This window comes from Echinops telfairi, unplaced genomic scaffold (genome assembly GCF_000313985.2).
Source record: "Echinops telfairi isolate 266 unplaced genomic scaffold, ASM31398v2 ScPeMD7_23;HRSCAF=83, whole genome shotgun sequence".
NCBI lineage: Eukaryota > Metazoa > Chordata > Mammalia > Afrosoricida > Tenrecidae > Echinops > Echinops telfairi.
In genome coordinates, this window is record NW_022103920.1 from 44109010 (window position 1) to 44122072 (window position 13063).

A 13063-nucleotide genomic window follows, 5' to 3' on the forward strand; every position below is an offset into this window, starting at 1 on the left:
CATTTGTACCACTCAGGAAGTTGGAGAAACCATTGGTATTGTCCAATTGTATCTATTTTCCAATTTCACATGTTAAAAGGCTGACAGTAGTTTTCACGTTGTGTAATACAATGTTCTTCATGGATTCTTTCCCTATGGTTTTGTGTATGTCCCTGTCTCCCTTGTAAGCTTCTTCTCAGCACAGATGATTTCTCACCAGTTTTCTCTTAGGGCGTGCCTAGCAGAGTTCTGGCAACATTTTGAGTGTTTCCGCCATTCTTGTTGATTGCTGGGAGCATGGGGGTGCTGTTTCTGGGCTCTCTGCTGGATGCTCTGGGATGTGAGGCATCCCCTGGACTGCTGGGTGGCTGAGTCTGCCTTTCTTCGTATTTCTTCAGTTCCGCCTTCTCACTATGCCTCGCGAAGGTGGGAGGCAGCCCTACCTTTCCTCTCATATGCATGCACCTTTCATATCCTATACATACATAAACACATGGTCCTACAGCCTATGGTTGTCTTCTGTTTAAAATCACAACTTTATTTTTCCCAAGAAGACATCATTATTAAGATGTCCTGTGCATGAACATTAAAATGTCAGTATAATCTAATTAGGAGCCAAATGAGGCACAGTAACATTTACAACATTTGATAAATTTCCATCATTTGCAGGGCACTGATGACTGAATCCAGACTGACAGACTTGATATACAAACCACTCTGTAGCTCTGTACAGCAAAGGCTTAAGGGTAAAAGTACAGACTTTCATTTGGGGACTGCAACCCAGTTGTCAATATAATTGCAAATCCCTCTCTAGCTTTAGACTTTGTGCTAGGGAAGGAAACCTCGGGATTACTATCTACTTCAAAAGAGACAACCTCCCCCAGAACTCCTAACCCACCGCCATTGGGTCAGTTTTGACTCCCAGTGAGCCTATAGGACACCCTTTGGGTGTCTACGGCTGCACACCTTTATGGGAGCAGACAGATTTAGCTTTCACTTGAGAGGCAACTGTGGATTCAATCCGATGACCGTGTGGTTAGCAGTGCAAAGAATAACCCCTTATGCCGCCAGGGGAGAGTGTCAACAGACTCAGTTAAGACCTCTCTGGTTCGGATTCCCTTCTACATTGCCCCTCATCTCACCGATTTTCCTCCTAGGAAAAAGTTGGAGGAGACAAGAGCAGCTTAAATGAAAACAACAAAAAAGATACTCGCTGTCAGAGTCCATTCTGACTCCTACTGACCCTACGGGTTTCTCAGGCTATACATCGTTACGGGAGTAGAAAGCCTCATGTTTCTCCTGAGGAGGGCTTGGTGGTTCAGAACTGCTGACCTGGTGGTTAGCAGCCCGATGCATAACCCATTACACCACCTAAGAATAGGCAGAGCCATACCTAAATGGTATGTGTGCGAATCAAAGGAGTAAGAACCGGGATGGCTTGTAATGAAGTGTGACTATAGGTCTGTGCTGTCGTTTTAGACAATTTAGGGCTGTTAGAGAAAATGGTAATGGATCTATTTGAGGATGATCAGACTTATATTGCATATATCACCCACTGTTTAAAAGAATTCTCTTTTTAAAAAGAATTTTCTGAAAATGTGAAGGAGAGAATTCCTGTCCTCTAACCTGTGAAGAAGGTGAGAAGTTACACGATACATGATGGGATGTATTGAAAACATTGTCTTCTGATATCTTCAAGTGCAAAGAAATGATATTTGAAGACCTTCAATTTTGGGGACAAGAGCAAACCTTTTTAAACTTGGAAGCGGGAAATATGCAAAGGGCAAAGTGCCTTGTTCTTTCAAGACATGTCCATGAGCAGAGAGCCTGGAAAAGTGGTACCAGGTCTTATGCTTTCCTTATTCGTCAAGGGTGGGCACAGCTTTTTCTTACCCTGACAGGAATTCGGTGTTTCATTCACACGCCACTGGGTGTTACAAAACAACATGATACGAATGGGGAAGAGACATGAGCTCACCCTCTTTTGGCTTTGTAGGATTTAGAAACATCAGAGGACCCTAGAAACACTCGAGCGTGCGGATGAACACCAGGCAGGAACATGGGGAGAGTGTCAAAGTAGGAATGATGGCTGGGGTGCGGGAGGTTGCGGTGGGGAGCCAGAAAAAGAATCAGAAGAGATGCTGGAGTGTTGAAAAGGGGGCCATGCACAATTCTGGTTCAGAAATGGAATGCACAATAATACCAGACAACTACAAAGGGAAGACTGGGAATTGGGTATTTACCAATCCTGAATTGTCCTAACTAATCAAGCCCTGGATAGGCCTGGAGATTGTGAGAGGATGGAAGCAAATGACCAACAAAGGGATAAAGAGATGGGGGAAGCATTGCTTGATCCTCCCTAAAAGGTACCAGAAAATTTGGTAAGCCAAGGATGCTCTTTAATCTTCCACATTGGATCCTCCACTGTACCTTGATCTCTACCTGATTCCACTCCTTCTTCTTGTTTTCTCTGTCACAGCTGGGAAGATCAGGGACTGTCATTCATCTTTGCTATCTCCCCAGAGTGCTGATAGTGAAGCGGGTAGGCGGTCAATACTTGAATGTTAATGTAGAAGTACTATTAAGAATGGCACTGAAATAGTCTCATTTTTTTCCATGGGTATCAATATTCGCACCTTATATTCTATAGCTAGAAATGCTTACTTTGCTTTTGCTTTATCAGAGCCACGGAACTCTGTTGAAACAACCCCTTAAAAATATTCCAGTTTGAAAAAATATTTCAGTGTTCATTCAGAGGGCAAGGAAATATAATACAGTAACCCAGATGTAGTCCATTATTTAAAAAAAGATATAAACGGGATTCATTTTGATGAAAATGATTTCTCAATAGCTTGCCACCCTATTTTATCAATTGAAATGACTTTTGCAAAGAGTTGTAGAGGACAGGGAGCAGGTAGTATGTCTGCTTTCCCTTCACCAGCTGTGCGTACTTCTCGGCCCCTGAGCTCATCAAAAGAGTAAGCAGATTTGTGATCCTCTGAGATAACACACAATTTAAAATTTGCTATTCATACTTCAGATGATAAAGTTGCCAACGAGATACTAGCCAAATGTAGGAGCTCAGGAAATCAGCAGACCGTGGAAGGAAGCATCAGGGACCAAACCCTTCTCACTATGTGAGGCTGCGCCACCCTTCACGCAGGCTCTTATTCGACTGTGTATTGTCCTCGTTTTGCACACTCGTGTCATTCAAATTCCTGTTCTCTACCGTGTGGGAGGACAGGACCTGGAATATGGGGAGAAGGGCCACAATGAAGGCACGTGCACTATCAAAAACTGTTTTCCAATATTGATAAATGAAATGATTTCAGAAGACCTTCGACATGCTACGGTGACATGTGTAGACATGCTATTTTCACGACTGGACTTCTAAATGGACTACGCTCCATCAAGTGAGAAGGAAAGAGTCAGGCAAGACTGATGGGCGCGCAGTGAATTCAAGCCTGGGAGTTGGGAGGATCGGGCTGGTATTTTAGTCAAGGTCCTAACTCCTCTGTGCCTTCATTCTAAGAAAAAAAACCCTCAGTTTTAAATGCCAGGTTAGGTTCGACAAATAAAATCCCCCACCGTTTCTTCTTCTCATTGGGTGACTTATAAGCAGAACTAGCAACAGCAACAACACAAATTCCCATTCTTCTCAGGGGCTGCGGGAAGAAAAGAAAGTAGGAAATACGCTTTCACATCTAAAGATAAATGCTTATTTTTGGAATCGCCAAGCTTTTTTAGAGACGTTTACAAAAGCTGGCTTCACTTTTAAGATGCTTCTCAAGCTCAGCATATAAAACCAGGCCAGATCATTTCAGCCTCAATTTATATCCTGGCAGGACTTCAGTTAGTGTCACGTGCCCTTGTTTGATGGGCCTCCACTTACGCCTACTTTCATAAAGGGCTCTCGATCTCTCATAGAGCTCATATGGGTCAGGCTTCCTTGGGTCAAAGGCCTCTGTTGAGTCAGGAAACGAGCTCCTGGGAGGGGCGGGTGGGAAGGGCAGGTTCTGTGGTATGGCCGGAGCAGATACACTTGTCTGAGGACTGCCTTGATTCTCCCATCGGTCCATGATCTGAAAAGTACAGAGATGAGAGACAATGACTGGCAGATCATTCGTTCTCGCTGTTTCCCCTGTTACATCCCACAACACTCACCTTTAAAGTTAAACTTTTGGGCACTGTGGGTGTTTCTTCCACGAAACATTAAAAACTTGGGTACCAGTGCCTTGCTGTGAAAGATGCTAACGCGATATGACAAAGCACCATAGACCGGTAGACATAAAGCAGTGCGTGGCTTTGGAGAGCCAATTGATATAACCTGTCACTTATTTGCTGGTAATCTTCAGCAAATCACAGAATCTCTCTGAGTCTGTTTGTTTTTCTCCCTCTATAAAGTAAAGGTCACGTATATCACAATATAACTTCTGTGTGATACATGCTATTATTTGTCTCATCCTCCAGAAGGTCCTGATACAGGACATGCTTTTTCACCCAAACAGAAGAAGACAGTCTGCAAGTATTCCTGTGACACCTGTGCATATCCCAACCTGAATACTCAACCCTTTTCATACAGTTTATAAGCAATTATACAATTAGCTGGAATTTTTTAATTGTTCAAAGTCTTCAATTAAGACCCATTTACTGCTATCTGGTGGTTTCTCCCCCCAATTCCTGCACTTGCTATTATGATAATTTATTAAAAAGCTATAGAGCAGCAGTTCTCAACCTGTGGGCTATGAACCCTTTAGAGGTCGAAACGACCCTTTCACAAGGGTCGCCTGATTCATAACAGTAGCAAAATTAGAGTTATGAAGTATCAACGAAAGTAATTTTATGGTTGGGGGTCACCACCACACGAGGAACTATATGAAAGGGTTGCGGCCTTTAAGAAGGTTGAGAACCACTGCGCTCGAGTAATTCCAAGTTTACAGCGCTCTTTCCTTGATCCTCACCATGGCATCGTGAGGTACAGGACATGAGCACCAACCAACGTTACCTTTTAACCAAAGAGGAAACCGAGGGTCATTGAGGTCACTTATTGGCACCACCAATTACAAGATCATTCAACAATCAGTTCAATTACACTCAATTGCGTTTCTGCTTTAAATGATCCTGCTATGCCTTCAATTAGATTAGGATACCTTATGGCTTGAATTTCTACACAAGAGTGGTTTATTGAAAGCTTTGTGTTTTCACCAACCCCTATTGTTCATGTACGTAGTGCTCAGTCACTTAAGATTTTAATCTGTATAAGTCAGCAATTCAAGTATTATAGTCTGAAGCTAGCCTAAACTTGTATAATTTCCTTTTCTCAAATTAATGACTCTATCAAGAGAATTACCTTATTCCCCAGGGGAATGATTTATAATGTTTTATATCATAAAATGATACAGATGTCTCTAACATGAATCAGAGACATATATAAACCATAGATAGATGAATGGATTTTAGGCTCACAATCTAATTCTAGCCCCATGTCCCAATTAGTTCTTAGGACATAGCCCTGTTCGATGCTCACCTTCATGGAGAGATCACTGAAGATATGGGTGCTAATGAAAAGTGTGGTGAAGAAACCAGATGGTGCCAGGCTATCAGAAAGAATAGCACCCAGGCCTTAAAAGCTTGTCTTCAAACAAATAGACATCTAAGTGAGGCATCAACTAAGCACACATGGAAGAGGCACACCAAATCTGATGGCGGGAATAGTATCAGAGATTAAATTGTATACCCTGTTTGCAGGAGGCTGTGGATAACAGTGGAAGACCCACATCCATTCGCAGGGTCCCTGCATGAATTGAGTCTCAGATGAATGCTCTCTGACCATAGTTGAGGGATGTGAATAGCCCTTCATCACACAGAGAACATGTAATACCCTATCACTTAATCTCCCCTTTAACCCATTTTAAACTGTTTAGGTTTTTAATGCTTTCTGTTTTCTCTTTCATTGAGGTTTTTCCTATGTTTTTGGTTCATTTTCTATGATTTTTATGATCGTGTTTTGTGTAATTTTCTGTATATCAATCCAGGATAGTAGATCTACAGAGACAGTGACTGGATAAGGGGCCTGGTGAGGGAGGAGGGAGGAAATGGGGAGTGAACGACCAGGATGAGAAATAAATGTTCTGAAATTGATTGTGGTGATGATTGCACAAATCTTCTTAATATGAGTGAATGATTAAATTGTATCCTATGTAAACTATATAGTAACAGAACCATTTTAAAAGAAAACAAAACCCCATAGCTTCATCTTATTTTGTTTTCCATAATGGACTATTGTCCAACTTTCATCTGAACAAAGCTTCTATGAAACCCCATCCCGGGGTCCAATTCAATTTCCTCATATTAAACAAAGGCACAACGAAGGTACAGTGGCTTTTCTGAGGTCTAACCACTGTCTGTGGTAGACCTAAGACAGAACTACCAAAGTTTGCTTGCATAAGAGCATACTAGGCAGTAAGGAGATCAGTGGTCGATTTGGTTAGAGTCCTAGCTAACATTTCTTGTTCAGTGGGACTTTTGCTGAGACTTAGCAGTCTTTACATATGCGCTTCATAACACAATTGGTGGCAACATTCACATAGGAAACTATTCGGGGTTCCCTAGGCTAGCCATTCTGAGTGACTACGCTGTGATCTGGAAGACCGCACATGTGGTTAAAGAAGACATCCTTTCTAATTTTCACTTTAACGAAGCTCAGGCACAAGGCACAGGCTTTTTGTTTTTTTTGCCATGGCTTTCACTCTTCTGTTTCTAAACATAAAAGTGTTAAATTCTGAAAAGTAAATAAAGTAGAAATATGGTCAGAATAGCTTAGTATTCCACTTGTCCTCAAAAGCCCGCAGCAAATGTCTATTTCTTCCTCCCATCTCCCACTGAGGGGTATTTGATACTCCCGTGTCTTGCCAGGTATATGTATTGTTCATGTACAATCATTGGAGCAAGCATGCTTCAGGTGAAATATTAGTATTTCTAAAAAACAATCTCGAAACTACAGAACCAATAATGCTATGGGCACTGTTTGGGAAAGTTTCTGTGGCAGATTGACAAATTCTACAATTTCTATAGTACAGAGATCGGGGATTAGTCAAGAGTTCAGTTCATGCTTAGCAAAGCATTCACAATTTCTTGCTGTGACATTCATCAACCCTTGAGCCACTCTGTCAGGGTTTCTTAAAAGACTGTGGAGCAGAAAATCACTGGGCCATGAGCGCTACCGAAAAAGAGGACTCACAGCCCAGCCCCCAACCTGAGTTGCTCGCTCCATGTGACCCAGAAGACAAGGGATCAAACCACTGCCCTGGGGTGAGGGGTCACACTGCTCACTAGGGTTGGTGGGCTGACCTGAGTACACTTTCTGAAGGCGGTTGTGTTGATTTCTCCCTACTTTCTTAGACAACCTGTTCTCTGGAGTTGTGATATCCAACTGGGACATAGAATGATTACTTGCTTCACTCTACCTCCAAGAACTTCCTGGGTTCTTAACATGTCTCCTTGCCCAGGTCCATGGGCCTTATTTGCTTAACTGCCTGGTTTCCTGGTTGACTCATTCGTCACCTTTCTAGGTGTGTGTTCATGACTAGGCTTTTATCTCTCATCATGCCTTATGATTGAGTCCCTCCTTTCCAGCCCCAGAAGTGCTCATAGGATGAGAACAAGACATGCACTTCGTTAGAATACGAGAAACATGGAAACCGCTCTGGATCTGGGAGCAGACTTATATCTCTGTTGACTTTGGTGAATGAATGAAGGATGTAATCACTGAGATTTCACAGTCAGTAAAACAGAATGGACATGTAGACCACAGTGGGCTATCAGTCAGTACAACAAGAAAAAAATGAGTCAAGGTTATGGTTATTATGTTTTAAATTTCAGTTTCTGATGCTTGAAGAAGGGCAGAGAGAGTAGAAAACTTCTGAGGAAGGTGAGATTCCCCACCCACCCTCTGCAAACACTCTGTTTAGAATCTGTTTTCATAAGAGCTGAGGCCATCTGAACCCCTCCGTCTGCGTGCTCAGGACAGGCCAGGGAGAGGAAGGCATCGGGCTTGATTCTGGATCCCTTCCAGAAGGAGAGCATGAGAATGCGTTACAACAGTACGTGTTAAACAGGAAGTGACCTGCTTGACCTTGTTAGCTGAAGACGTGGATGGGTAGGACAGAAGAGGGTCAGGAAATGAGCCAGTACCAGAAGGACATAAGGTCTCACTCAGGATCATATTTCCATGGCCTGAGCAAGGATGTCATCCATCCTCTTCAGAAGAGAGAGTTGTAAATCCATACACCATGGACATATAATTATGTACTTATGCTTATCAGTAATATATGTTTATTTTATTTGAATGGTTTATTTATTAAGGTTTTATACACAGGCCTTCTGTTTGATATCTGACAATTCTTAGTAGTTTTGAGCCCTTACCCTTTAGAGATACTTTCCTAAGCCTGGAGTTCTAGCCTGGATGAACTCACAGAATCTTCACAATAAGCAAAGAAGAGTATTCATATGATCACCAGATTATAGATGTGGACTTTGAGAACCGGATAGCTTCAGCAGTTAGTGCAATTAGTTAGAATAGCTAGTCAGGAGAAGAAAATAGATTCCAACCTAGGCAGAACCTACCCCAAACCATTATGCCAAACTGCATCTGATGTTATTCCTTAGCCTGAATGGTTTCATGACGATTTGTGAAGGACACTCAATCAACAATCCTCTCTCTTCACTCAGCCCAGGACCTGGAGGTCCAAGCCTTAGATTTTGGAGGGATGCATGCATTTAGGATTAATCTTAAATTGATTTCTATAAAGCCCTTTTTTAGAATTATTGAGTATGGATGTAATTACTATAATGACAGAAATGCTGTAATTACACCAAAAGGCATACTTTGTGTAAATGTGGAACATATAAGGAAATCATTAGATTGCATAATTGTAGCACCATGATGAGGTTACAAGGTTCCTTGTTAAATTAGGTAAAGATGTGTATAACCACAGAGCACAGATTTAGGTTGATGGTGAAAAGAGAGGAACTATTTAGACTTTGGTCAAGGTAACCCCAATTTCATTTTAAACATTTAAAAATACCCCTCTTCAAAATTACATCTCTCACTCAGTAGTTTTATAAGCCCAGATAGGATTGGGTTTGCCATCTGCGGTGCTCTGCGGACAAGGTAAACGAAATCCTAAATGCGGAGCGAGTCCGCTAACGTCCTCCAGCTTCTGTCCCTCGTCTCCAGCTCCGGACTTTTCATCTTGGTTTGAAGAAGCTGGTTCTCAGGCAGCTTTTATATGGCTTCAAAGTATCCTTTTTCACAAGTTTTCAAGTCGTGTTTAAGATATGTTCGTTAATTAAGACAGTTATTGAAATTGGAAACTATGCAAAATTATAATAAGCAGTTGCACATTCCCTCAAGAACAGAAATGGGAGAAGGCATAAGATGAAATGAGGAATCTCTTATTCACTGACTCAACGAGGGACCACTGAAGTCTCAAATCCTTGGGGGAAGGAGTAAATAAAAGGAAGGAAGCAAACGATGTAGTTTCTAGAAATGCATTGTTGAGTTTTGTTTTTGACTTGAATTGCCATGCCACATGGGGTTCTTCTATGTGTGGCTAGGAGACTGTTCAGAATAGGGTGGGGTATTCATAAAATATGATCCTAGTGAATCAATTTCAAGCTTATGGCAAGTTAAGGCCATCTACAGCTACTTAGTCAACTTGCCTACTTCACAAAAATCTTCTTAGTATTTATCAATCTATCAATCTCCTACAAATGGATAAAAATGACTGGATGGTTCAGGAAAATGAGGTCCAAGGAAGTTTGGTGATGGCTAAGTTCACCAGTATCTACACGAGACATTGACACATCATTTCGATTGTGGTTCGGTTTAGAGGAAAATACAAAAGGGGCTTCAAAAACTTCATGGAATAATGGAATTAAAAGATAATGGAATTTGTCCCCCAAAGGTTTGAACCCTCCCATCTATATTACTCACATATGCACATACATATATATTTAGTTTAAACACACACACATATTTTTTGGACCACACTTAAATTTCAGATCAAGAATTATGGGCCTATATGAATTTACATTTTTATAAAATGTTTTAAAATCATATTATTCAACTATAGTAATTCTGATTGGGGAAAACAAAAGTTTCCTTATAGGAAAGTAAGATGCATTATTCCTGCATTTGTGGAAACCTGGAATTAAGAAGAAGTATATATATTTGGTCACCATAGAATCCCAGAGGTGAAGGGACTTTGAGGCCGTCAGTGGAAACTTTATGAAATGGGATTACTTTAATAAGTATAAATAAAGAAGTATAACAATTCCAACTTACAGGCTTTGGAGTTTTCCATGGAGAAAAGAAACCTGTAATAAAGAAAACAAAATTTGAACTTAGAAAACATGCCATGTGACCACGATGGGCGGCATAATATTCAGATAAGTGCAATTCAATTTAAATTATTCAACAGCAAAGAGTAACACACACCATTCGGACTGGCTGCACAGTTTTCTTTGGTTTGAAGTAATTTCATGGGCATTATAGTTCGGATTCTAAAAACAATGTCCTTGTTTGGTCATGGAGGGCCCGGCAGCATGGAGAGGTTGTGCGAGTGGCTCTGTAGCAGTCTGTCTGCAAGGCCTGGGACAGTATTCCCTATGGGTTTCTGCCACATAGTCTTCGCTCAAAGGAGAGTCCGGTCCCATCCAGTTGGTTCTGACTAACAGTGACCCTCTCGGACTGGGTAGACCTGCTCTATGGGGTTTCTGAGATCTTACATCTTCAAGACTGCAGACAGCTTCAAGTTTCTCCCTCCATGGCTGGTGGCTGGTGAGTTTGAGTGGCCAACTGTGGAGTTACCAGCCTGGTGCCATCAGGACCCCTGGGCCTCAGGGAGGCTATACAGAAATGTAGTGTGTGTGCGTGTGTGTGTGTGTGTGTGTGTGTGTGTGTGTGTGTGTTTAAGGTAAACAACTTTACTTAAAATGACCAGCGATTCTATTCTGCTTTCTCACTCACTACCATGCAGTGGATTCCAACCAGTAAGCCCAAAGACAGGGTAGAACTGTCTCGGTGGGTTTCTGAGACCATAACTACTTATGGGGGTCAAAAGACTCATCTTTCTCCCACGGAGCAGCCCAACATGAAGATTCTGCTTTAAGTAGTTAATGATCAATCATCAAGCTTCCATTATGTCTAATGATTCCTAACATTTAAAATAGCATATATACCTATAATATGCATCCTCTTCTCTTCTACATTTCTATGTGACTCAAATTTCCCCTTGAGTGGCCAGATTGATTTCATAGAAGTGGGTTTTGTACGTCAATGTTAGCACAATGTTTTGCAAGAAGAACATCAAACTTTTGTTAATTGAAATCAATCTCTTATCATCAAAGCCACATCTCCTCCCTGGCAGTGTATTGTATTCTTTTTAGGGTCACAACTAATGTGACGATGGAGCTGACCAAGCCGTAATACAAATGACCAGTGAGAAAGTTAAAAGCTAAACTTCTCTTTTTTTAAACATATGGAATTAGTTTCTAAAAGGGCAGTGTTGAAGAGGAAAAGTAATAACAGACACTCAACTTTGATTGGAAGATTTCTCTTGTTCAAGAAACCAAATGTTAACTATGAAAAGCTTGCCAGGTACAGTGCAATGTAAAACTGTCTTCCAGGCTACAGAAGGATGATTTTCAGTGCAAACTCCACTGAACTGACTGCTGTTGAGTGCATCCTGACTCATGGCAACCTTACAGAACAGGATAGAATGGCCCCTTTGGGTTTCCAAGGTTGCCAATCTTTATGGGAGTAGAAATCATCATGTTCTTCCACTGAGCAGCTGGTGGTTTCAAACTGCTGAACTTGCAGTTAGTAGCTCAACACACAGCCCATGCTGGCACCAGGACGGCTGTCATCCATGCATTACCCCTTTAATTTAAATCTCACAGGTGGCTGCAGGTGAGTGAAGGGCCAAATTACTAACAGTCCTGCCAGAAGGTTCATGCTAGAAGCTGATCTCAGTAAAGAGAGGAAGTAGGCTTCAATGCTGTTAAGATTTGCCAATAGTTGGTCTTTTAAGTTTCTCTCTTCTAGGGGCTGTTGATAAAGTGTTGAACTGACGATCAGGGTGGCTGTGAGTGGGAATAAACTCGATGGCAGTGGCTTTCAGTTTCTTCTCTCTGTACTCCCTATGATATGTAGCTTCTTTAACCACTTGTTTTTTCTGCAATCGAAATGTCTTTCCTATACGCATATAGAATAAATGATGTCCAGTGTTGATAGAATTATACCAAATGCGAATGCAATATGAAAAGCTGCCACATATTTTGTTCACCACCTTTAATATTGGGACATATTAAAAACGGAAACAATGGGTGCATAGCAAATACCTACAGAAATAAGGGCGTAAATGATCTAATCACTTAGGCAATTAAACTCAGGCATGGCCAGAATACTAGTTGTGCCTCAATGCACTTTTGTGAAGATTGATAATTCATTGTAATGATCAACTTTTGGGGAGCTCAGAGTTACATTTCATACTTAAATTTTGTAACCATCACCCTTAGGAAGTTGGGAGAATTTGCTTTCTTTCTGTCTCACATACTCTATGTATTCTTATCTCTCTTACCAACAAGTGAAAATAACTATTCAATGTGTGACTTAATTATAATTTAATTATAAGGATTTAATTTGGGTGGGGGGGGAAAGAGCTGAGAGTAAAACATATATAAGTACATTCATATTCTTGACTTATTTTGTAAAATGCCAGTAACAACACTTTTATGAGTTGAGAGGTGAAAATAAAATTTACCCTACTGACCAATTAAGCATTATTTTCATCAAAGGCCAACATTTATTTACTGGTGCGTAAAATGGCCTGGAACCGCTCTTCTGAGAGAAGATGTCATTGACGCATTCTCCCAGTGCCCAAACATTTCATTAATTGTTTGTGCCTTCGAGGTTCTGGGCATTGGCTCTTTTATACTCGGCAGGTGCTGGGACTTTCTTAGACTTGGAAACCGATGACTTGAGAATGTTTTTTCTATTATGGAACTCTCATCTTCACGT

At 41.2% G+C, this 13063-nt stretch overlaps 1 protein-coding gene across 1 annotated transcript in view; it reads right to left on the minus strand.

Annotated features, from left to right (window-relative positions):
- MAGI2 (membrane associated guanylate kinase, WW and PDZ domain containing 2) overlaps window positions 1-13063 on the minus strand; it is a 1552529-nt gene that overhangs the window by 214235 nt on the left and 1325231 nt on the right. The window contains exons 11-12 of the mRNA XM_013004634.2: window positions 10328-10359; window positions 3872-4061 (exon numbers count right to left, since the gene is read on the minus strand). Of these exons, the coding sequence (XP_012860088.2) occupies window positions 3872-4061; window positions 10328-10359 (222 nt within the window). The remainder of the gene's footprint in view (window positions 1-3871; window positions 4062-10327; window positions 10360-13063) is intronic.